At 43.1% G+C, this 22,038-nt stretch overlaps 2 protein-coding genes across 5 annotated transcripts in view; one reads left to right on the top strand and one right to left on the bottom strand.

Annotated features, from left to right (window-relative positions):
• The window catches only part of LOC110527447 (gamma-aminobutyric acid receptor subunit alpha-5), a 32,614-nt gene extending 14,571 nt beyond the window's left edge, over window positions 1–18,043 (bottom strand). Inside the window, exons 1-6 of the mRNA XM_021608721.2 lie at window positions 17,201–18,043; window positions 16,471–16,555; window positions 16,162–16,286; window positions 14,606–14,673; window positions 11,010–11,230; window positions 7,956–8,038 (exon numbers count right to left, since the gene is read on the bottom strand). Coding sequence (XP_021464396.1) covers window positions 7,956–8,038; window positions 11,010–11,230; window positions 14,606–14,673; window positions 16,162–16,286; window positions 16,471–16,555; window positions 17,201–17,216 — 598 coding nt within the window. The 5' untranslated portion in view covers window positions 17,217–18,043. The remainder of the gene's footprint in view (window positions 1–7,955; window positions 8,039–11,009; window positions 11,231–14,605; window positions 14,674–16,161; window positions 16,287–16,470; window positions 16,556–17,200) is intronic.
• An 809-nt stretch (window positions 18,044–18,852) lies between these two features.
• LOC110527446 (gamma-aminobutyric acid receptor subunit beta-3) overlaps window positions 18,853–22,038 on the top strand; it is a 29,955-nt gene continuing 26,769 nt past the window's right edge. The window contains exons 1-3 of one of the 4 annotated variants that reach the window (XM_021608717.2): window positions 18,853–18,945; window positions 19,621–19,712; window positions 19,851–19,918. In XM_021608717.2, the coding sequence (XP_021464392.2) occupies window positions 19,640–19,712; window positions 19,851–19,918 (141 nt within the window). In that variant the 5' untranslated portion in view covers window positions 18,853–18,945; window positions 19,621–19,639. Of the gene's footprint in view, window positions 18,946–19,147; window positions 19,536–19,620; window positions 19,713–19,850; window positions 19,919–22,038 lie in introns of those variants that run through there. The other 3 variants (XM_036982864.1, XM_021608719.2, XM_021608720.2) reach the window with 3 other exon arrangements.

The following is a 22,038-nucleotide window of genomic DNA, read 5'->3' as shown; positions in this document are numbered from 1 at the left end:
GAAAACATAGTGGGCCACCAAAAACTTTGTCGGATGAAAGCCAGGGTCCGGTAGGAGCCGGGATGATAGGTAAGCGTCGGGGAATGTTCCCATTCCAGGACTTGGGGAACGGGTCTGAATCAGGGCCTCCTGGGGTCCGGCTGGGAATGCTGCACGTTGTGGACCAGGCTCTTGATTCCCCAGACAAGTGTAGTAGCGCGACAGGAGGTAGGGGAGGATGGTTTCTGGGTCTGCTGGTGTAGCCGCAGAACTATACAGGCGAGAGAGAGCATCAGGCTTAACATTATTGGGCCCAGGGCGGCATGTGGTGGTAAAGTTAAATCGAGTGAATAACAGAGCCCAACAAGCTTGTTTAGAGTTGAGGAGTTTAGCGGTGCGAAGATATTCAAGTTTCTTAAGGTCGGCCCAAACTAAGAATGGGTGTTCTGCCCTTTCAAGCCAGTGCCTCCACTCCTCCAGTGCCAACTTGACCACAAGAAGCTCTCGATTACCAATGTCATAGTCCCTCTTTCCTTTCAGGCGATGAGAAAGGAAAGTGCAGGGGTGCAACTTTTGGTCCTGGGCCGAACGTTGGGACAAAGCGGCCCACCACGAACTGACAGGATGCCCTGTCGGCAGCTTAAGACCATGGGAACCTTAGGAGAAGTGAGTGCAGAGAGGGAAGAAGCCAGGGTGCTGTGGCTCCGAATGAAGCAGCAGTACAAAACATTGCAGCTGCACTCTTGAGGTGGGTTGGGGCCAATCCATCACCACTCTCACCTTGTCAGGCTCCATCTGAACGTCCCCTTCAGCGATGACGTATCCCAGAAAATAGATAGTGGAGCGATGGAATTCACACCCTTCAGCTTTCACAAACAACTGGTTCTCCAGGAGGCACTGGAGGACATGTCGGACATGCTCTTGAGCAGAACGGGAGCAAACAAGGATGTTGAAGGCGTTCTTCCACTCATCTCTCAGCAGCCAGAGAGGGAATATAGCCGCCCACGAGGCAGTGTGGTGGAGGAAGTCATTGGTGCAATCATGGGGGAATGTGGAGGAAGGGAGGTGAGGGGGGTTGCTGAAAACCTCCAGGAGGTCCTGGTCCTCCGCGGGAACGGCGGAGAAATCCAAGTCTTTTCCAGAGCCCGCAGGAGGACATCCTGGGGCAGACTGCGCCACTTTAAGGAAATGTGAGTGGCAGAACAGACTCCAACCCAGGATAGAACCAGTCAATCAGGGGGTTGTGCCTCTGGAGCCATGAAAATCCCAAAACAACAGGAACATGGGGAGATTCAATATGTAGAAGCTGTATGGACTCAATGTGATTGCCCGACACTCACAGGTTAATGGAAACTGTACTGTGAGTGACCCTGCCAATGGAGCGTCCGTCCAGTGCTCTGGCGTCCATGGGAATGGAGAAGAGTTGTGTGGAGATGCTCAGATACTAGAGTAGCGTACACAAAACTCTCGTCAGCCCCAGAGTCAATGATCACCCGGAGAGATTTAGACCAATCACCCCACAACAGGATAACATGGATAGGGGTACGAGTAATAGGAGTTAGAAGACTCCCAGTATGGCCCACCACTGTACTCGTATCTACTGATGAGCCTGGTCTTTTACTGGACAGGTGGATATGTAATGCCCTGTAGCACCACAATACAGGCAACTGTTGGAGCTCAGCCTGCATAATTGTTCCTTAGGCGTCAATCTAGCCCTGCCCAGTTGCATAGGCTCTGGAGTAAACGAGTCGCCCGTCCCTGATGATTCCAGAGGGGGCTCGGGTGACTCGGATCCTCTCGAGAATGCAGGCATCAGGGAATTCCTGGGTTCTTCGGAGGCGAGAAAGCAGTCATGGACAAGTGTGGCCGAGAACAGATCTCTCTCTCCTGCGTTCCCGTAGGCGCCCATCGATCCTTATGGTTAAGGCTATGATGGAGTTGTGTCTAAGGGTAACTCCCGAGCTGCGAGTTCGTCTTTAATCTTCGCTAATATTCCATGAAGGAAGATGTCAAACAGGGATTCCAGGTTCCAGGCACTCTCGGCGGCCAACGTGCGAAAGTCTACCACGTAGTCTGCCACACTACGGTATTCTTGACGTAGTAGAAGTAGCTTTCGGGCCTCCTCTCTCCCAGACACCATTGAATCGAACACCTTACTCACCTCCGCCACAAAATCCTCCAGACGAAGGCAAGTGGCAGATTGTTGCTCCCAAACCCCCGTAGCCCAGGTGAGAGCCCTTACAGACATCAGCGTTATGAGATACGCTATCTTCGAACGATCCGAAGGAAACGAAGAGGGTTGCAGCTCAAAAAACGAGGGAGCAATGGGAAAGAAACGCCCGGCAGGTTCCAGGATCCCCAGCATAGCGCTCAGGAGGAGGTAAGTGGGGTTCTCAGGAAGCCGGGGTAGGCTGGACAAAATCACCATTGGTAGCACGATTACTGAGCAGCTGGGAGGTCTCCGTTGTGGCATGTTGCCTGATCGATAGTCCATGGAATTTCTCCAGTAATGATTTGAAACACTGGACATGGCGTTCCGTATGTCCTTCTGTAAGGTAGCTCCTAATTATTCCAATGGTGCCTCAATGCAGGGAGAGTGCTAGGTCAGTCATGGCCCAAATGCAACCCAAATTTGCAACCCAAATGCAGATACAGGAGGCAGATGGTCTAATATTTATTAATAGACAAGGGGCAGGCAAGAGGCAGGTCGAGGACAGGCAGAAGTTCGTAAACCAGGTCAGAGTCAGATGGGTACAGGACGGCAGGCAGGCTCGAGGTCAGGGCAGGCAGAATGGTATGGCAGGCGGGCTCAGAGTCAGGGCAGGCAGAAAAGGTCAGTACCGGGAAGAATAGAAAACAGGGATTAGAAAAACAGCAGTACGGAAAAACGCAGACGACGAACTGGCAACAGATAGACGAACTGGCAACAGAAAAACGGAACCACCGGTATAAATACACAGGGGATAATGGGAACAAATGGGAGACACCTGGTGGGGGAGTGGAGACAAGCACAAGACAGGTGAAACAGATCAGGGTGTGACAGCCACAGATGTCTCGAGATTTGAGGGAGCGTGCAATTGGCATGCTGACAGCAGGAATGTCCACCAGAGCTGTTGCCAGATAATTTTGTTAATTTCTCTACCATAAGCCGCCTCCAACGTTGTTTTAGATGTCCACTCGATGTCCACTCGGTCTCACAATGGCGTCATGTGAGCAAGCGATTTGCTGATGTCAATGTTGTGAACAGAGTGCCCCATGATGGCTATGGGGTAATGGTATGGGCAGGCATAAGCTAAGGACAATAAACACAATTGCATTATATCGATGGCAATCTGAATGCAGAGATACCGTGAAGAGATCCTGAGTATATTTGTCATGCCATTCATCCGCTGCCATCAGCTCATGTTTCAGCATGGTAATGCACAGATTAGTAGGGCCTAATGAATTTATTACAATTGACTGATTTCATGATATGAACTGTAACTCAGTAAAATCTTTGAAATTGTTGCACGCTGCGTTTTATATTGTATGTAAAGTATAAGGGTGCAACCTTTAGGGTAGTCAGAAACCTAGTCTCGGGATTCAGGAAAGCACTGGCTAGGACATTACCTGCAGTCCAACAAAGAGAATTCAATCAAGTGCAGATGAAGGATTTACGCTTTATCAGAGGTGTTAACCTCATTTAAACTGAAACAACTAGCAAGCTGTTCCTCTCTTGAACACTGTCACTGTAGAAACAGTGTTGGATATTGACGTGAAACCACACCTGTCCTAAAAATACAGCGCCAACATTCTGAGAGAAACCTCAGAAACAGCACCTATCCTATCTGCTATCAATTTGAGGCCTAGGTCTCTTTAAGCATGCAGGGAGATGCAGAGGAAAGTGGATAGTGAGGAATAATGGGCCAGTCAGAACCATGGGAAATAAGTGGAGGTACAGATATAGGATCTTAATTTGAGAGAGTTTGCTATAGCATGGAAATAATCCTACAGCAACAGGAAATTTGAATTGTTATTTCGATTGTAATTGACGGCCATTTTTCATAAGTTAGAATCCAGTCTGAAATTAATTTCAAGATGGAAATTACAAACTTGAGAAGGATTTTAAATCCTCAAAATACACTACATGTACATGTTCTGCATTGAAGAAAAGTTATCCTGCAACAGGTTGATCAAATTAATATCCTGCATCTGTAGAGTCCTCAGCATTTGTAGATGGGTTGTATATAAAATTGAAAAACACAAAGGCCTAGAGAACCAGGTTAAGAAAGGGATGAACCACAGGAACCTGGAAGAAAGAAAATGAGACAGAGAGAGAGAGAACACTGAGAGAGAGAGGAAGAAAATGTGAGGGTGAGTGAGTCATGTTCTTCAAGGCTATACACTGTACCGGTCTACTTCATTTCAACTTCATTTCCATGTTCCATGTAATTTTTGTAAATATTTTTTTTTTTTTTAATTAAGGATGAAAAGAATGACTGTAGTTTAATCCCCGGATGACAAAGTGTCTTTCTGGATTAAAGAAAATAATAAAAATGAGGTACACTGTGAATGTTCCTAGGGACTAAACAAGCATTTCTCCCTCGTTGTAGGAGGAAAATGCATGTGTGTGCGCGTGCGTGTGTGTGTGTGTGTGTGTGTGTGTGTGTGTGTGTGTGTGTGCGCGCGCGTGTGCGTGTGTTGGGTGGGAAGAACAAAGAAAAAGAAAGTGATGGATCAATGTAAAGTGCAGTAACTAAGCAACCAAGCTCAATAGCATGTCATAGCACTTTGCTGTAGTACTGGTACTACTTGCCATGCCTAGTGGATTGCTATTTACAGTCAGACTTCTTGGATGGCTTTAGCCCGAAAGCCAGGGCCAAAATGTAAAGTTGGGTGGGTTTAGAAGCATTAAGGATAATGACGCGGGAGATACCACGATTTAGTAGTAGAGCTAAAGGATTTGGCAGGCGGTGCCTGTCACCTATGCCAACTTAACGGCAACCTCTCCCCGACTGAGATTGCACGGTACAAACCCATCTATTACATAACATGAACATTAGGAGTTGCGATAGATGAATGAGTAACTGAATGAACGAATGGATGAATGAGTGAATAAACAAATGAATAAACAAACAAACAAATACATGGACAATGAACAAGTGAACAAATGAAAGGATGGATAGATTTGATATCATCTTTGTTTACATACTGTCCACGCACCAATACATCTTAATCTGAAAACCTGAGCCATCTACTGTACCTGTGAGGAGACTGTGCTAGTACCTAATGGTAATAGGATGGTTTTACAGCGTCTAAAACCCTCCTGTGATTTTAATTGACCATGGGAATAGAAAAGAGCTACACCGTGCATACAGCAATGCACTGATTGAGCCTTGCCTGTAATACGCAACCCATTTAAATCAGCCTCGTATATCAAAAGAGGCTGTGCCTAGGTCCCAAATGGCACCCTGTTCCCTATATAGTGCACTACTTTTGACCTGAGTCAAAAGTAGTGCACAAAATAGGGAATAGGGTGCCATTTGGGGCGCATGCGGTCCTTTGTACTCTCCATACAGATAACCTTGTGTTAGAAATGCATGGACGACAATAGAGAACCCAGCCCCGAAAAGCACTTCAGTTCACCACAGCTCTGATCGGTTGAAGACTGAGAGAGACTTGAGTGCCATCATTCCATAGACTTCAATGACTGTTTATTACAGCACTCTTGTAGATTATTTCTGTATCATGATATATTTTTTTACACCAATTTAACCATTTTATAAATTTAGATGTGGAATAGTGTCAAAAGTGCCCATTTTTGACCTGTGATGTATTTTTGCTGGTAATTTCAACATTTTACTGTTCCTTGTAGTACAGTGCACTAGTTATGAGTTAATCTTCAAAAAAAGAGTGCCTGCTAAAAAATACAATATGCAATAGTGTGTCAAAAAAGCATAAGAAGGTGATCCCACATCTCAAGTATGACGTTGCATTGACCCCCGAATGACGTCTTAGCAGCAGCAGCATGGTCAAGTCAGACATTTTCCATGCTAATCCACAGACCTATACAAATGTAGGCTCTTTATTTGTTCCAGTTTGTTATAGCAGGAAAATAATCAGGAAACAGGAAATAATGAATGGACATTTTTGTAGAGTGGACATGAATGGACATTTTTGTTGATACATTTTTCGTTAGGGCAAATCAAGTCTAAAATTTCAAAGTGGAAATGACAAACTTCAGAAGCATTTTTAACTCTCAAATAGACTACACATTTGAAATGTCCTGCAACAGTTCTCCTGCAACAGGGTTATCAAATTACAATCCCACATCTGTACAAACATACACATACTCCCTCCTCCTCCCCACACACTAGCACGTCCATTGTATTTATCATGGACATTATTTGATAAGACTTAGTTTTTCTGTGCCGCTTTAAAAAAAGGTCAACTGTGGAGAGTTAAGGCAAGATGCACTTTCCATCATCCTTCATATCCCCTGTGAGCTGGGCTGCACAGGAAAGCAGTTGTATCTGGTGGTGAAGTGGGATGTGTGGGTGATGGAATGAGAAATACAGCCTGTGGTCACAGTGCTCAGACAACTGTTATACCCGTAGTAACTGTATCGGTATGCTCTGTATGTAAATGACTCAAATGCAAATGTTTTCTGAGTGTCTGGCCTTTTTTTGTTAGGGCAAATCTAGTCTGAAATTTCAAAGTGGAAATTCTAAACTTTAGAAGCCTTTTTAAAACTCAAATACACTACAAGTTTGCGTTTCCTGCTTAGCAGAAAAATTATCAGCAACAAAACAGTGATCAAATTAAGATCCTACATCTGTAGGGGCAGTCCAATCAGCTAGGTAATCTGGCTATATACGTCCTATGGTGTGACAAAGCCCAGGGTTTACTATAGTGTGACATGCCCAGGGCATTCCTATTAGCTTCCCTGGGACTATCCATCTGTGGTGACCCCGTCTAAAAGGTCAAGGTACGGCTGAGCTATTTCAGGCCAGCACTTAAACCAGGCAGGCAACACCCATACCAACCCCGCCTTGCCCCAACCCACAACACTTCAGGAGAATGTTAACATAACAGGATGAGATGCTTAGCCGCAGATGCTGGTGTGACACCTGGATAAAACAGTACAAGCAGTTTCCAGTTCTGGAAATCCTCTGGGTTTAGGAACGTATGGTTTTCAACTTGAGAGGGGGGTCGACGGGGGGGCAAAACGTGTAGAATTGCAGAAAACATGCTTTAAATTGCAAAAAAAAAATCTATGCCCATGGCAAAATGTGTGGAATTGCAGGAAATGTACTTTAACTTTTTCTCTCGGCCCTCAAGAGGGGGGGCTACTAAAATGTTTTGCCAGCGAGGTGTGGGGTCCCCCAACCAAATCTCGCTGAGGGTGCACACAAAGGCTAGGGCCAGCCCTGCCTGACCATAGTCTGCTTTTAGGTCTAATTGGTAAATGGTAATACAACCCTGGGAGCCCTGGTGAGGTGGTACAGTAGGATAGCCCAGGTTCTGAGGACACAGGCCACGTGCCAGGTTATCAGAGGTAATTAAGGGCCTGGTTACCTGAGGTAATTAAGGGCCAGGTTACCTGAGGTAATTAAGGACAAGCAATTTGATTAAAGGATGGATAAACCTTTTGACCCTCCACCTAGTTTAACTGAACCAGGTTTAGCTCCTCCGGCTTCAGGATTCAGGTCCTTCCTTATTGCGGCGCCGTCGTTGTGGCTGGATCCTGTGTTCTTTCCTTGTTCCATAGGTACCATCCTATACTGTGCAAGCTCAATTGTCTCTTTAGAGGAATTGATTTGGTAGTTTGCTGAGTTGGAGGTTTACCGAGGTATAAATAATGCTGTCATTGACTCATACTCCGATCATAAGAAGTCTGGGCCTAGTAATGTTTATACGTATGGGATCTGTGCCGTTGTATTATTGGGGTGGCAAAGCGTAATACACTAAATATCAACACATGGCATTGTACTCACAGCTTCCAAACTTCAAAGGGCAAGCATGAGCATCCATTGGGAAGTCCTCCAACTGCATGGGACACTCTGCCGATATGGTTAACCTAGAGAAAGACCCAAAAGATCAAGACAATAAACCCAAATATCCTGCAGATATACTGTGATAATCCTGTTCATTACAAATCCAGTGCTGCCGTCATCATTGACATCTTCGTCTCCAGCGCTAATGTTAGTTGCATAGATAGCACAATGCCTGTACGATTACATCACATGGTTTATTTTTTTATATTTATTTATTTTTTCTCCCCTTGTAGGCCTCATCATTTCTAGACAGAAACACCAAGAATTCACCCTGATCCAAGCACATGGCATTACATAGATTATACTGCCATCTTGTGGTGGTTGTATTATTTGTGAATTCCCGGCTGTGGTTCACGTCAAATCCCCCATGTGCTGTATGTCAAGAGTGTATTCACAGAGAACTTCTCCACCAAGTAACCACACATAGTAACACATTGATAAAACAATGAAATGAGGCCACCTCTAGTCCTTGAGGACCATACGGACTCAGGTTGTGTTCACTTCACTGCATCATTATTCAATGTTATTACTTTGCTTCTGTGTCAAAAACAGCTGACATGTTTCAAGATCTTATTGGATCATATGAAGCCCAATTCTCATTGGTCTGCATTATGAACAGGAAAGGCTGCCATCATGTGGTTATAAGAGAAACTGCAGGACTGGAAATTGAATAACCTGATTTTTCTGTCTCACAAGGAAAGTATATTGGTATACAGGTATGATAAGCTATATCCTAATGTAGGTCCATGCATAGAGAGCTGCCTTGTTCCCTTACAAAATTAGGGCTACAAATCCCCCCTCGAGTAACATGTAACAGGTGTCATCTATTCTAAAACATCCCATGTAATCCATTTTTTTTGCATTCACAATAATGAACCTGCATTTGTTGTGTGATTAACATTTACGTGTTATGTGCGGATGTCACCAGTGCACGTCAAAGTAATGGACATGCCAAAAAGACTGCACTAGTTCCTTAATATGCATATTTCATGCATCAGAGGTACAGTTTGCTATGGAAATGAGAATACTACATGATGCTCTGGTGCATTAACCTCTTCTGCATCATAGTATAATGGGGTGCAGCCTGTTCTCGTTAAGCACATACATTATGATGGAAATGGATTAGAACACTGTATGAATTATTTGTGGCGACAAATGTATGACTTGCTCTGAAAACTCTGTTGCTCTCGGGCTAATGTTTCGGGAATTCGGGGGGGGGGGGGGGGGGGGGGGGGGGGGGGGTGAGAATGCAATCACATTTAGTCATTATCTCCACTGGAGAGAAGGAGCTTTCCCCTGATGTCGGTGGATTCTGAAAGGCTGGACCATGCAATAAATCTAGGTAGCGCGCTAATCTCCTTCCTGGTAATGGAAATACATTAGGAGACAGGAGTAAAACCGGACCGATTAAAAGCAGAAACGTCCTGATGTTTCATTTCCTGAGTTGTTGGGAAATCTGTTATCTTTTTTAAATGATGGGCCTGATATCCGCTTCTTCTTCTTCTTCTTCTTTCACTCATCAGACTTTGATTCCAGCAACGACGATGCCTGATCTTGCCAAATAGTGCCAGGTCACATGGCCGTAAGGGGTTAATATGGTTTATCTATTTCTCTTGCATCTGTTTATCTGGCATTAAGATGATCTTAGTGGGTGGTAATAAATTATACCTCCTAAAATGATACCAGGAAGTCCTGATCTATTCGTATGATTGCTATTGGTTGTCATCACTTCCTGTTCCTGTCTATTATGAATTCAAGGGTGAATATTTCGTCTAATCTGACACATATTGGTCAGTGTTCCATAACATACATAATACAGCATCACAAAGAACAAAAGAACAGAAAGTTGTCTGAGCCTACGTTACCAAGAGCTGGGCTGAGTAGAACAGCTGTGCAGAGGCTTTTGTTACGTCCTACACACAGACAACAACAATAACCAAACCAGTTCAGGGCCATATGTGAATCGTGGCTGGCTGTATTTCAGTGAGCGTAACGTTTGTTTTTCAGACACAAAGCTCAGATATTATTCTCTACAAGTCTAAGCCTTTCGGGTGGGGAAGGGGAGGTTCAGCTAACATATGGAATTGTTTTATGATGGTCATACCATGGATCATTTAGCTATTTGATTTGGAATTGTAGGACCCCTGTAGGTATTCCACAAAAATATTTAATTTGGTCTTTACTACTATAGCCCATAGAAATGCATTGAATAACACATTCATAAATGGCCAAACAGATTTTGAAGTGTCTTTCCTATATATAAGAGATACAAGAAAGCTAAGTAAATATTGTTTTTTGGATACATATTTAACCCCCTTTTTTTCCCATTCATTTATTTTTTAACAGTTACCTTCAGACGAGTGACACTTGTGGAGATCATAAATCCAAAACGGAGAACACCATCATATTTGTGAGAATCTCTCCTTTCCATAGTAGGGTCATATTAGTTTGTAGCCCAAACGGTTCAGACGCTACAGAGGTTTTCGTGAGAAGATCGATTTTGGGGATGTCTCATGGTCTGAAAAGCACTGCTGCAGCTCGGCCTCCTTCCACCGTAGATGAGGAATTCTGACATAGGCAGATGCGGTGGATTGAGACGCAGCCCAATCAAAGAAACGGACATCTCCAGCTTAAACTGACAGATTTTGATGGAGATATTTTTACTATGTTACTTAGTTTGACGCATGGGTGCGTAAATAGACTCTTAAGGATTATGGTTCAGGGTCAGAGTTTCTCTTGGTCAGTCCACATGGTCAGAGTCCAAATTCAAGGATGTATTCAGTGAGGTGAAACATATAGAACGTTGCAGATAGAAATGTGATGAATGATTACTGATTTAGAATGACAGACAATCCTATCTCTGTTCTACACCATACCTTTCTATCAGATAGAAATGCGATGAATAGACCTGGCACGATTCCCCATACTACATTACTCCTATCTATGTGATACATTTCTAACTGAAATAGCACTGAACGGTCCCGTGGTTGGTACCTCATAGTGTAGAGCAGCGTCCCGTCATCCTTCAGTCTCAGTAGCTTGTTCGGTGTCGTCATGTTGTGGGCGATAGACTTTTTCCCGTTGAGGAAGAATGTGTCTGGGGTCCAGATGTTACTGGCCAGGAGGTTGTTCAGAGGCAGCATCTCCATGGGTCCTTTGAAACACAGGCGCTCATCTTTCCAGCTTTGTCGGAAAAACACATCGATGGTGTATTCCTAAGGTGGAGAGAAACATGGTGTTGATACATGGTGAAAACACTCAGAGTCAAAGCCCAAACAAACAACAACACTTAAGCTTCTACTTCCAGCTTCTACATGCTATCTTCAGGAAAGTATTGACTTTTTCAACATTTTGTTACATTACAGCAGTTTTCTAAAATGGATTGAAGAATGAATAATCCTACACAATCTACACCCAACACCCCATAATTACAAAGCAAAAACAGGTTGACATTTTTGCCAGTATTCAGACCATTTGCTTTGAGACTCAAAATTGACCTCATGGGCACATCCTGTTTCCATTGATCATCCTTGATGTTTCTACAACTTGATTGGAGTCCACCTGTGGTACATTCAATTGATTGGACATGATTTGGAAAGGCACACAACTGTTTATATAAAGTCCCACAGTTGACAGTGCATGTCAGAGCAAAAACCAAACCCTGAGGTTGAAGGAATTGTCCGTAGAGCTCCGAGACAGGATTGTGTCAAGGCACAGATCTGGGGAAGGGTTCCAAAAATTTTCTGCAGCATTGGAGTCCCTAAGAACACAGTGGTCACCATCATTCTTAAATGGAAGAAGTTTGGAACCACCAAGACTCTTCCGGTCGAGAAGAGTTGGTCAGGGAGGTGACCAAGAACACAATGGTCACTCTGACAGAGCTCTAGAGTTCCTCTGTGGAGAAAGGAGAATCTTCCAGAAGGACAACCATCTCTGCAGCACTCCACCAATCAGGCCTTTATGGAAGAGTGACCAGACGGAAGCCATTCCTCAGTAAAAGGCACATGACAGCCCACTTGGAGTTTGCCAAAAGGCACCTAAAGACTCTCAGACCATGAGAAACAAGATTCTCTGGTTTGATGAAACCAAGATTGAACACTTTGGCCTGAATGCCAAGCATCATGTCTGGAGGAAACCTGGAGAGACCTGAAAACAACTGTGCTGCAACGCTCCCCATCCAACCTGACAGAGCTTGAGAGGATCTGCACAGAAGAATGGGAGAAACTCCCCAAATACAGGTGTGCCAAGCATGTAGCTTTATACCCAAGAAGTCTCGAAGCTGTAATCGCTACCAAAGGTGTTTCAACAAAGTCCTGAGTAAAGGGACTAAGGCTGTAACCTAACAAATGTGGAAAAAGTCAAGGGGTCTGAATACCTTCTGAAGGCATTGTACTTTTTAGACACAATATATTTTGCAATAGTTATCTTTTATTTGTTTTCACTCCTATCCTTCCACTACCCTCAACCCCTTCCGCCTATTTCTGAAGATTTCACTTTTAATTCCCTGTATCACAATTCCAGTGGGTCAGAAGTTTACATACACTAAGTTGACTGTGCCTTTAAACAGCTTGGAAAATTCCAGAAAATAATGGCATGGATTTAGAAGCTTCTGATAGGTTAATTGACATAATTTGAGTCAATTGGAGGTGTACCTGTGGATGTATTTCAAGGCCTACCTTCAAAGTCAGTGCCTCTTTGCTTGACATCATGGGAAAATCTAAAGAAATCAGCCAAGACCTCAGAAAAACAATTATAGACCTCCACAAGTCTGGTTCACACCTTGGGAGCAAATTCCAAAGGTTCCAACTTCATCTGTACAAACAATAGTACACAAGTATAAACACAATGGGATCACGCAGCCGTCATACCACTCAGGAAGGAGACGCGTTCTGTCTGCTAGAGATGAACGTAATTTGGAGCGAATAGTGCCAATCAATCACAGAACAACAGCAAAGGACCTTGTGAAGATGCTGGAGGAAACAGGTACAAATGTATCTATATCCAAAGTAAAACGAGTCCTATATCGACATAACCTGAAAGGCCGCTCAGCAAGGAAGAAGCCACTGTTCCAAAACCACCATAAAAAAGCCAAACTACGGTTTGCAACTGCACATGGGGACAAAGATCATACTTTTTGGAGAAATGTCCTCTGGTCTAATTAAACAAAAATATAACTGTTTGGCCATAATTACCATCATTACGTTTGGAGGAAAAAGGGGGTGGCTTGCAAGACGAAGAACACCATCCCAACCGTGAAGCACGGGGGTGACAGCCTCATGTTGTGGGGGTGCTTTGGGAGAGACTGGTGCATTTCACATAATAGATGGCATCACGAGGAAGGAAAATTATGTGGATATATTAAAGCAACATCTCAAGACATCAGTCAGGAAGTTAGATCTTGGTCACATAAGGGTCTTCCAAATGGACAATGACCTCAAGCATACTTCCAAAGTTGTGGCACAATGGCTTAAGGACAACAAAGTTAAGGTATTGGAGTGGCCATCACAAAGCCCTGACCTCAATCCTATGGAAAATTTGTGGGCAGAACTAAAAAAAAAGTGTGTGCGAGCAAGGAAGCCTACAAACCTGACTCAGTTACTCCCGCTCTGTCAGGAGGAATGGGCCAAAATTCACCCAACTTTTTGTGGGAAGCTTGTGGAAGGCAACCCAAAATGTTTGACCCAAGTTAAACATTTTAAAGGCAATGCTACCAAATACTAATTGAGTGTATGTAAATGTCTGACCCACTGGGAATGTGATGAAAGAAATAAAAGCTGAAATAGATCATTCTCTCTTCTATTATTCTGAAATTTCACATTCTTAAAATAAAGTGGTGATCCTAACTGACCTTGTGAAAAACTGAGGTTAAATGTATTTGGCTAAGGTGTATGTAAACGTCCGACTTCGACAGTATCTCTTAACACCATCCATGTTGGATTTCCACTTGCCATATATATTTCAACTGTGCTGTGATGTTTCACAAAAGTTCTGAACCTTTCTATTGTCATAGTTTCTACAGAATGGGTGATTTGCAAAGTCATACTCAATCGATCAGTAATATAATCATATTTTTGGCAAAAAAAAATCTTTGCTTTACAATCTGTATAAACTATGAGAATAAAAAGCTTTTTAAAGTTTGCAATTCCCACCTTAAAATGTCAGACTTGATTTGCCCTAATGAAAAGTGTATCAACGCCCACAAAAATATCCATGAATTATAATCCACATAATAATTCACATTTCCTGTTGCTGCAGGATTCTTTTCCTGCTGTGAGAAACTGGTCAAATTAAGATAATAAACTGTAACAAAAAAATACTAAAAGCAGATTCTCCTTTGAAATAACGTTTCAGTCCAGGACTGTGCTTAATCTGCATCCTGGAAAACAGGCCCATCATGTATTTCTTTATAAAAATATTGATGTATTACTTAACAAAAAACGATGAATACATGTCATTTATATGCATCTAGGATAATTGTTGTGTGTTCGTAACATCTACAGGAGGGTTTGGTGTTGCTCCTATCGCAAATAATTACATTAATGGACGTCATTGAAACCGTGCATTATAAAATGGGCTGTAAATTGACTCACCATTTCAGTATCTGAAACTGGGCCAAAGCTTGTGACAAATATATTGGTTTTGATCTCCGTGACCTTTTCTGTGGATAGAATGGGATTTGGAATATGACCGTGAACATGAAGAGACAAGGGACAGGGACAAATTCAATTTATGAGTAATCATCATTGAGATTTCCATTTCAAATCTTTTCAGCCTTCTATGACAGATATCATTCTAAGGAAGTGAGTGCAGCTCTGTTCTCCAACCCCATTTTGGCAAATCCATGTTGGATGTATCCGTGTTACATTAGCGACATTTATAAAACAAGATTTAGAACGGGGGGAAAAATGGATAAAAAAAATCACTAAGAACAAATCGGTGGATGAACATTTTCTTTTCTCTAAGAGATGCAGGATATTTCTATCTTCCGGTGAACACTCTTCGACTCCCTCTCTCTCTCGTCTGAATAGAGGTCTGGATCTCAAGGTTACTTTTTGCAGATGGAGGTGGTGGTCATGAGGGGGGCTGTGTGATATATATGGCGTCTTGGCAGTGCAGTTCCTTCTCACTTAGGATTGATCTATTACTGTGATTGCTTTGCTCTTGGAATGTATTCCAGTCAATGCAATTCTGTATATTAGAACAGTCTCTTCTATTTTTCTCACTGAATCCAAGAAGTCTATCGAGTGTGATTTTACAGAGGGGGAAAATGCTATGCTGGATCACAAATTATGTATGAGGCTAAGCATTGGCATACTGCAGTTTCACGAGCCCCCCCCCCCCCCCGCAAGGTCCGAGCAAGTTTAATAGCTTATCTCATGCTATTCTAAACATTTTGCCATGAAACTGAGAGAAAATGTTGCGTTTTTAAAGTTAATTTGCTAATCATTTTGCCATGGCTTATGATGTGTTCATATGCTATCTGGGGGAGAGGTGACCTCCAGGGGGCCCCCAACCAAAAAGAAAACGCCCCAGAGCTTGCCCCCCCCAACGTGGGGCCACACAGCACCTCTCGGTATGGAGCGCAGTTCACTATGCATTTATCATCTCATCAGCTGGTAACTTTTCTTCTTGTGACAGGTCAATTTGCTGCAGCATAACCTGCATAGTCTTTAGGCTACAGTAATAGAATTGCTTTAAATCAGTGCACACGCAGGCACACTCTCTTAGTGTTTCTCTTTCCCATCAAATCCCTTCAAGTTGCAAAAGAACCAAAATACATTTCAGTATAAATTATAACAAAGACAAACTGTACGTTGAAACAGAAACATCCACATTTCACACTGTATTTTGGTTCTATAAATCTCCTGCATCAACATGCTACAATGATTCTGCTGCACCTGGCTTGAGTGTACTCTGAGGAAATCTAACGTCAAATAAGGGATTTTCCGGAACACAAGAGTATTAGCGAATGACATTTGCCCCAATAAAATGAATACTGATATAATACTGCATTGTACTGTACTGTATTGCATTGCATTGTACTGTACTGCATTGTACTGTATTGTATTGCATTGTACTGCGTTGTACTGTAACCTCTAGTGATATGAGTTTGGATCAGAGTGGTCTGTAAGTCGGTATACATTACCTCCAAGTCCTGGTCTGAGTCTGTTGTCGTAGCCGTCCAGCAGTCCGTCCAGTATCCGTGTGAAGATGGTGATGTTGTCATTAGCCTCTGCCTCTTTCAATGCCTCTGCTGTGGTCTGGCCAAGACTGGGAAAGACAGAACATCAATCAGGCTGGTTAGTTCCACATACTGTAACATGGAGACTGCTTGACAAGGCTAGTGTTGATGGAAATAAAGCGCATCATAGTTGGGCATGTACAGTATATCTACTGTTCAAATGAGGATGTAATGCAGTGTATAGTCAGATTGGATTGTAAACGTTCCACTTACCCCACGTGACATGTAATACACACCAGCAAGACAGAGATCCACACGTGTTTCATTGTAGAAAAGCTGGGCATTTTGTCCTCTATGTCTGGAATAACAACATATAATCCACAATCAGTACTTTCAGTAGTATGTATTGTCATCATACTTCTACTCCTACTTATCCTTCTACACTATACTCCTACATTATACTCCTACCAGACAATTATTACTACAGTACTACTAACACTATATAGTACGCTAATGATACTGTAGGTACGTTGGTGTTATACTGTACCCCACCCTTCCCCAATACACACACCTGACCACACACACTTTCAACTAGCAGCCCTATAATGGACCTACAAGAGTAATCAGTAGGCTAACCTTGATACAATAACTGTTTGAAACTGTGAATATACCAATCATGTCTTTCTACATTCCTGGCTGACGTCCTTGTGTGCATTCATTTTGCCCAATGCCAAACACCTTGTTGCAGCAGTATTATAACATCTCCCCATTTTGCTGCAACTGTTCGTGTTCGCAGTAGCACTGTATTGGTGGTCCTCACTGCGTATGAATTCGCAGGCAGTGCAATAGGTTTTCAATGTAGGCTAATGATGTACCCTCGCTGTCCCCCCCCCCCCCCCCCCCCCCCCCCCCCCACTCATACCCCCCTAACAAAAGAGGGAAGGAGGGTGAGGGTGCTTCTGATGCCATCCTCATGCATAAAAGAGGGTTGAAAATCAATTACCTGTAGAGAGAGCCATCTTCTTGATTTAAATCCAGGTTAGAAAACGATACAAAACCCGCAGCAATGAAAGTCAAGGGTATGCTGCTGCTCCTTCAGAGGGATATAGATATGCTCCGTTTATATTTGCCACCGCAGGCAGTCTCGATCGTGTATTGTTCTCTCCTGATTTGCTTGACTGACTTCCTACTCATGTCAAGCAGATGTTTGCGTCTTGTGCTGCCACCTCCTTCCCGCCTTTTGGAGATGAGAGGTTTTAATGCCGAGCACTCATCTTTGGTCGTGACAACAACGTTTTTCGTGTCACATACCCTTGGTCTCAAGTAATTTGTCCACTCAGAGCGGACTAGCGGCCCGGCGCCCCATCTAAATCAGAAATCACACTCACCTCCAGTTGCCGCTCACATGCACACACTGCAACGATTTGCTAACCGGTGCGTTATCATAGGTGCGACAGTGAAAACGATCCTCCAGGAACTCCAAGCGTCACTTAACTTTCCCCTGTTATCTTACTTGCCACTGTAGGCTACTCTAGCCTATGCACATTGCTGTGATTAGTTGAAACGTAATCCTCTCCCGCAAGCTAATATACTGTCTAGTCGAAATCAATTTAATGAATGAGGGGCAGTGGGTTGATCCATCCAGAAGAAGAAAAAAACAAGGCTATATCCCAAGGACCCAATAAAACGGTTTACCTATTCAGCTACATGTTCAATTTTGGTCCTCTCTGTTTACCTAGCTTTTTCTCTCATTCAGTGGGAAATGCGTCAGCTTTGTTGAGAAGAAAATGACCGCTTATTATAGCTTTAATGCACATGGTACTGCTGCCTCCAGAGTACTGCCTATGATTTCGATCCGACCTATTATGCCACGATGAGTCACCAGCCTAAGGTCCATCATTGAGAATTATAACGGTAATGACTAGAGGAAATCGAGATATCAAATATTAAAAGAAGGATCGCAATAAATCAATGTCTATCAAAAAGTGTGATTACACAATCTTTCCTGAAAAAACAACAACTTTTTATTTTTATTTTTTACAGTTATCCTACATCAAACAAAGTCGTTATACCAATTGCCATGAGAGGGTACTCTAACTCCATATCTTTTGACAGAACATTATGCTGACTAATCATATTTCACTCTACTGTAGCACGGTATTCATTACAATCAATAGTTGACAGTTCAGTTTGACATATCTATAATGCGTGAATTATTTGCACCAAGTAGACACATGTTGCACTGTCTTGTAAATTGCTAGGTATGTCTGAGTTATTTAAGTGGTGCTAAAGTGTTTCAACTCCAAGTTTGAGCTGTACAGCTCCGTCCCTATAGCGCGTTCTGACCCTACCGTAATTCCATCGGGTGGTGCTGAAACTAACTTGTGCATGGAAAACACTCATTCCTAAAGTACAATGCTTATCATATAAAGCACTTCCAGTGTTTGGGAAAGAAAGTATGCCAAGTGTGTCCTATTATAAGAACATCACATGGTCCAGAAACAATTAACCCACTGCATACCTACTATAGCGACGCCTACAACTAAATTGACTCAATTACAGACTTTACACTGTGCTGTATGTTACCAGGTGTGCGTTATCACCGTATATATAAATCATAATCACCTTGTGTGATTGTACAGGTGTAAATGAAAGTGTTGTACTGAGTCATATTTCCTCTTGTCGTTCCTCTTGCCCCAGGAATGCAGTCGATGGAAACAAGAAGTTGTTTGCAATCTATGATACCAGGTAAGTACATCAGTCAGTTAGACTGACAGTCCCCACGGGCTCGAATTGTCGATTTTGATTATTGAATGGGGCTTGGAGGAAGGGAGATAGACCCCTTATGACACTTTGCATCAGGTATAGTAATTCAGTCTAGGCCTACATCTATTTGGCCCATTATGTGAAATCTTATAGGGATTAGAACATATTCAGGTTTAGAGTCAATTAGATGAATATCTGGAGTGAGCGGGGTTGGCTCCAATCCAAGCCATTACCTTTACTGCCTCCACCGGTGGAGTCTTTGCCAGTAGCCTACATACATTTCAGTGAGGAGTATAGTTCTTTCATGTCTCCCGGTTGCATAGAGAGAGAGGAGAGAAATCCGAAATACGAGGGATGTCAAACCGAACAGATCTGAAGGGTGTGAAAAGCCAACGACTTCCTCCACGAGAACTTGCCAATGGAATAATCTGATTTGTAAACATATTGTACCGTTTTTGCGTTGCACTTTTTTCCCCACCTAAACAGTAAGGAATGTGGGCTTTTCTGAGTGGAAAATTATTTAGTGTTCTTTCAGCACCAGTGATTGTAGCTGTCGTTTGTTGCGCACAAAGGTGAGTGATTTCTCTAGTAAAAGTGTGACGGGAAAACGAACGTGCAATTTTGTAGTAAACAAGATCTTTTTTGTTGTTGTTTCAGCGTGAATGAACCAGGGAACATGTCTTTTGTGAAAGAGACGGTGGACAAACTACTAAAGGGATATGATATTCGTCTTCGACCAGACTTTGGAGGTACGTTTTCAAAAGTGGGGCAACCATGTTGCAGCGTGTCCATGTTTACTATGCAGATTCGCACATCTTGGGCTCATATTGCAGCCATTTTTCGAATTCATTGTCATTGTAAATTATACCATTGCATTTGCATTACAGGGGCCCCTGTTGCAGTTGGCATGAGTATAGATGTGGCGAGCATAGACATGGTATCCGAAGTCAACATGGTGAGTGAACCCCCCCATACTGTAAACATTGGGACTCACACAATTGTTATTTTTGCTTTGCCCACTTTCATATAGTAGTTGAATATGTTTCTCCTGGGATTCACGAACTGCGTAAACTTTCATTCAAAGTCATACAATAATGTCCTACAATTAGAGTTATTGTGTGCCTAACTATGTTTCACAATGTTTGTATTCAGCCAATATCACGTTAGATACCAGCCGCTGTCCATCAGACTAGTGCTGAAAACATGGTCTACATGTAGGATGCAGAGTGGTACTCTGCTCTGCACTCTTTTGTCAGTTGTCTTGTGTTTGTATGTGTGTTTTTACTCTAACTCAACTCAACATTTCTGAGTCATTCTCCCCTTGATCTTGTTCTTCATTTGTGCTAACTGTATTGGTATGTGGCATTGGAAAGTGAAAAGTACAGTATGTTCAGCAACTCCAGCACTTCAAAGAGGACTATTAGAAGCTTAGACATGGGCATTCTCTCTCTCTCGCTATCTCTCTCGCTCTCTCTCTCTCTCTCTCTCTCTCTCTCTCTCTCTCTCTCTCTCTCTCTCTCTCTCTCTCTCTCTCTCTCTCTCTCTCTCTCTCTCTCTCTCTCTCTCTCTCTCTCTCTCTCTCTCTCTCTCTCTCTCTCTCTCTCTCTCTCTCTCTCTCTCTCTCACACAATTAAATTCAATTAAATTAAATTTGCCTTATTGACCTGAAGTAACAATGTACATATTGCCAAAGCTTACTTTGGAGATTTACAATATTAACATTATATTTACATAATAATCTATTGTCAACAGGACAACAGCAACAACGATAATCATGGGTCAAAATAACCATACATTGAACAATGGCATAGAGGACATGTGCAGGTTGGTTGGTCTGACAGACACTGTACCTCATCTTATGGCAGGCAGCAATGAAGTGCCCTGCCAACGCAGAGCTCTCTGCGTCCTCCCCCAACAGGCCGGGTAGTTTGTTCTCATCAGAGAGGTCTTTGAAACCTTGAATACGTTTTTTTTTTACTCTCTCTCTCTCTCCCAGCTCTTTCTCTCTCTCTCTCTCTTTCACTCTCAAGCTCTCTCTCTCTCACGAACGCACGTGCACGCACACACACACACGTACCTCTACACCCCCCACTCCGCACACACCTTTACCCCTCCTGCATCTGTGGCTTGTCTTTGAATACACCTGCCTGGGCTCAACTTTTTACAACTGTGCATGTGCAGTGTGTATCCTGGAAAGTGGTGCAGCATGTGCACAGCAGCTGTTCGCGTATCTATCAGAAATAATGATCTCTGGGCTGCTCCCCTATCTGGGACTGGCATTTCAGGTGAGAAGCCATTTAATTCGCCATGTGCGCAGGATACAACAGTACAGTGGAATTCTTACCTTGAGAATGCAGTGTTAATAATAATTAATAATAATAATAATAATATAGATAACAAAAAAATATTTAAATAATAACTACGATGTGAGATAAAAAAAAACATATCACATTTACATAAATATTCTGACCCTTTACTCAGTACTTTGTTGAAGCACCTCTTGCAGCGATTATAGCATCAAGTCTTTTTGGGTATGACACTACAAGCTTGGCACACCTGTATTTGGGAAATATGGGGAGTTTCTTCCATTCTTCTCTGCAGATCCTCTCAAGCTCTGTCAGGTTCGATCGGGAGCGTTGCTGCACAGCTATTTTCAGGTCTCTCCTGAGATGTTAGATCGGGTTCAAGTCCGGGCTCTGGCTGGGCCACTCAAGAACATTCAGAGACTTGACCCGACGCCACTCCTGCATTGTCTTGGCAGTGTGCTTAGGGTTGTCCTGTTGGAAGGTGAACCTTCGCCCCAGTTTGAGGTCCTGAGCGCTCTGGAGCAGATTTTCATTAAGGATCACTTTGTACTTTTCTCCGTTCATCTTCTCCTCGATCCTGACTAGTCTCCCTGTCCCTGCCACTGAAAAACATCCCCACAGCATGATGCTGCCACCACCATGTTTCACCGTAGGGATGGTGCCAGGTTTCCTCCAGACATGATGGGTTCAATCTTGGTTTCATCAGACCAGAGAATCTTGGTTCTCATGGTCTGAGAGTCTTTAGGTGCCTTTTGGCAAACTCCAAGCG

The sequence above is a fragment of the Oncorhynchus mykiss genome, chromosome 7, assembly GCF_013265735.2.
Source record: "Oncorhynchus mykiss isolate Arlee chromosome 7, USDA_OmykA_1.1, whole genome shotgun sequence".
Taxonomy (NCBI): domain Eukaryota; kingdom Metazoa; phylum Chordata; class Actinopteri; order Salmoniformes; family Salmonidae; genus Oncorhynchus; species Oncorhynchus mykiss.
The sequence above is the reverse complement of the archived record's forward strand: the minus strand, read 5'-3'. Positions and strand labels throughout refer to the sequence as shown.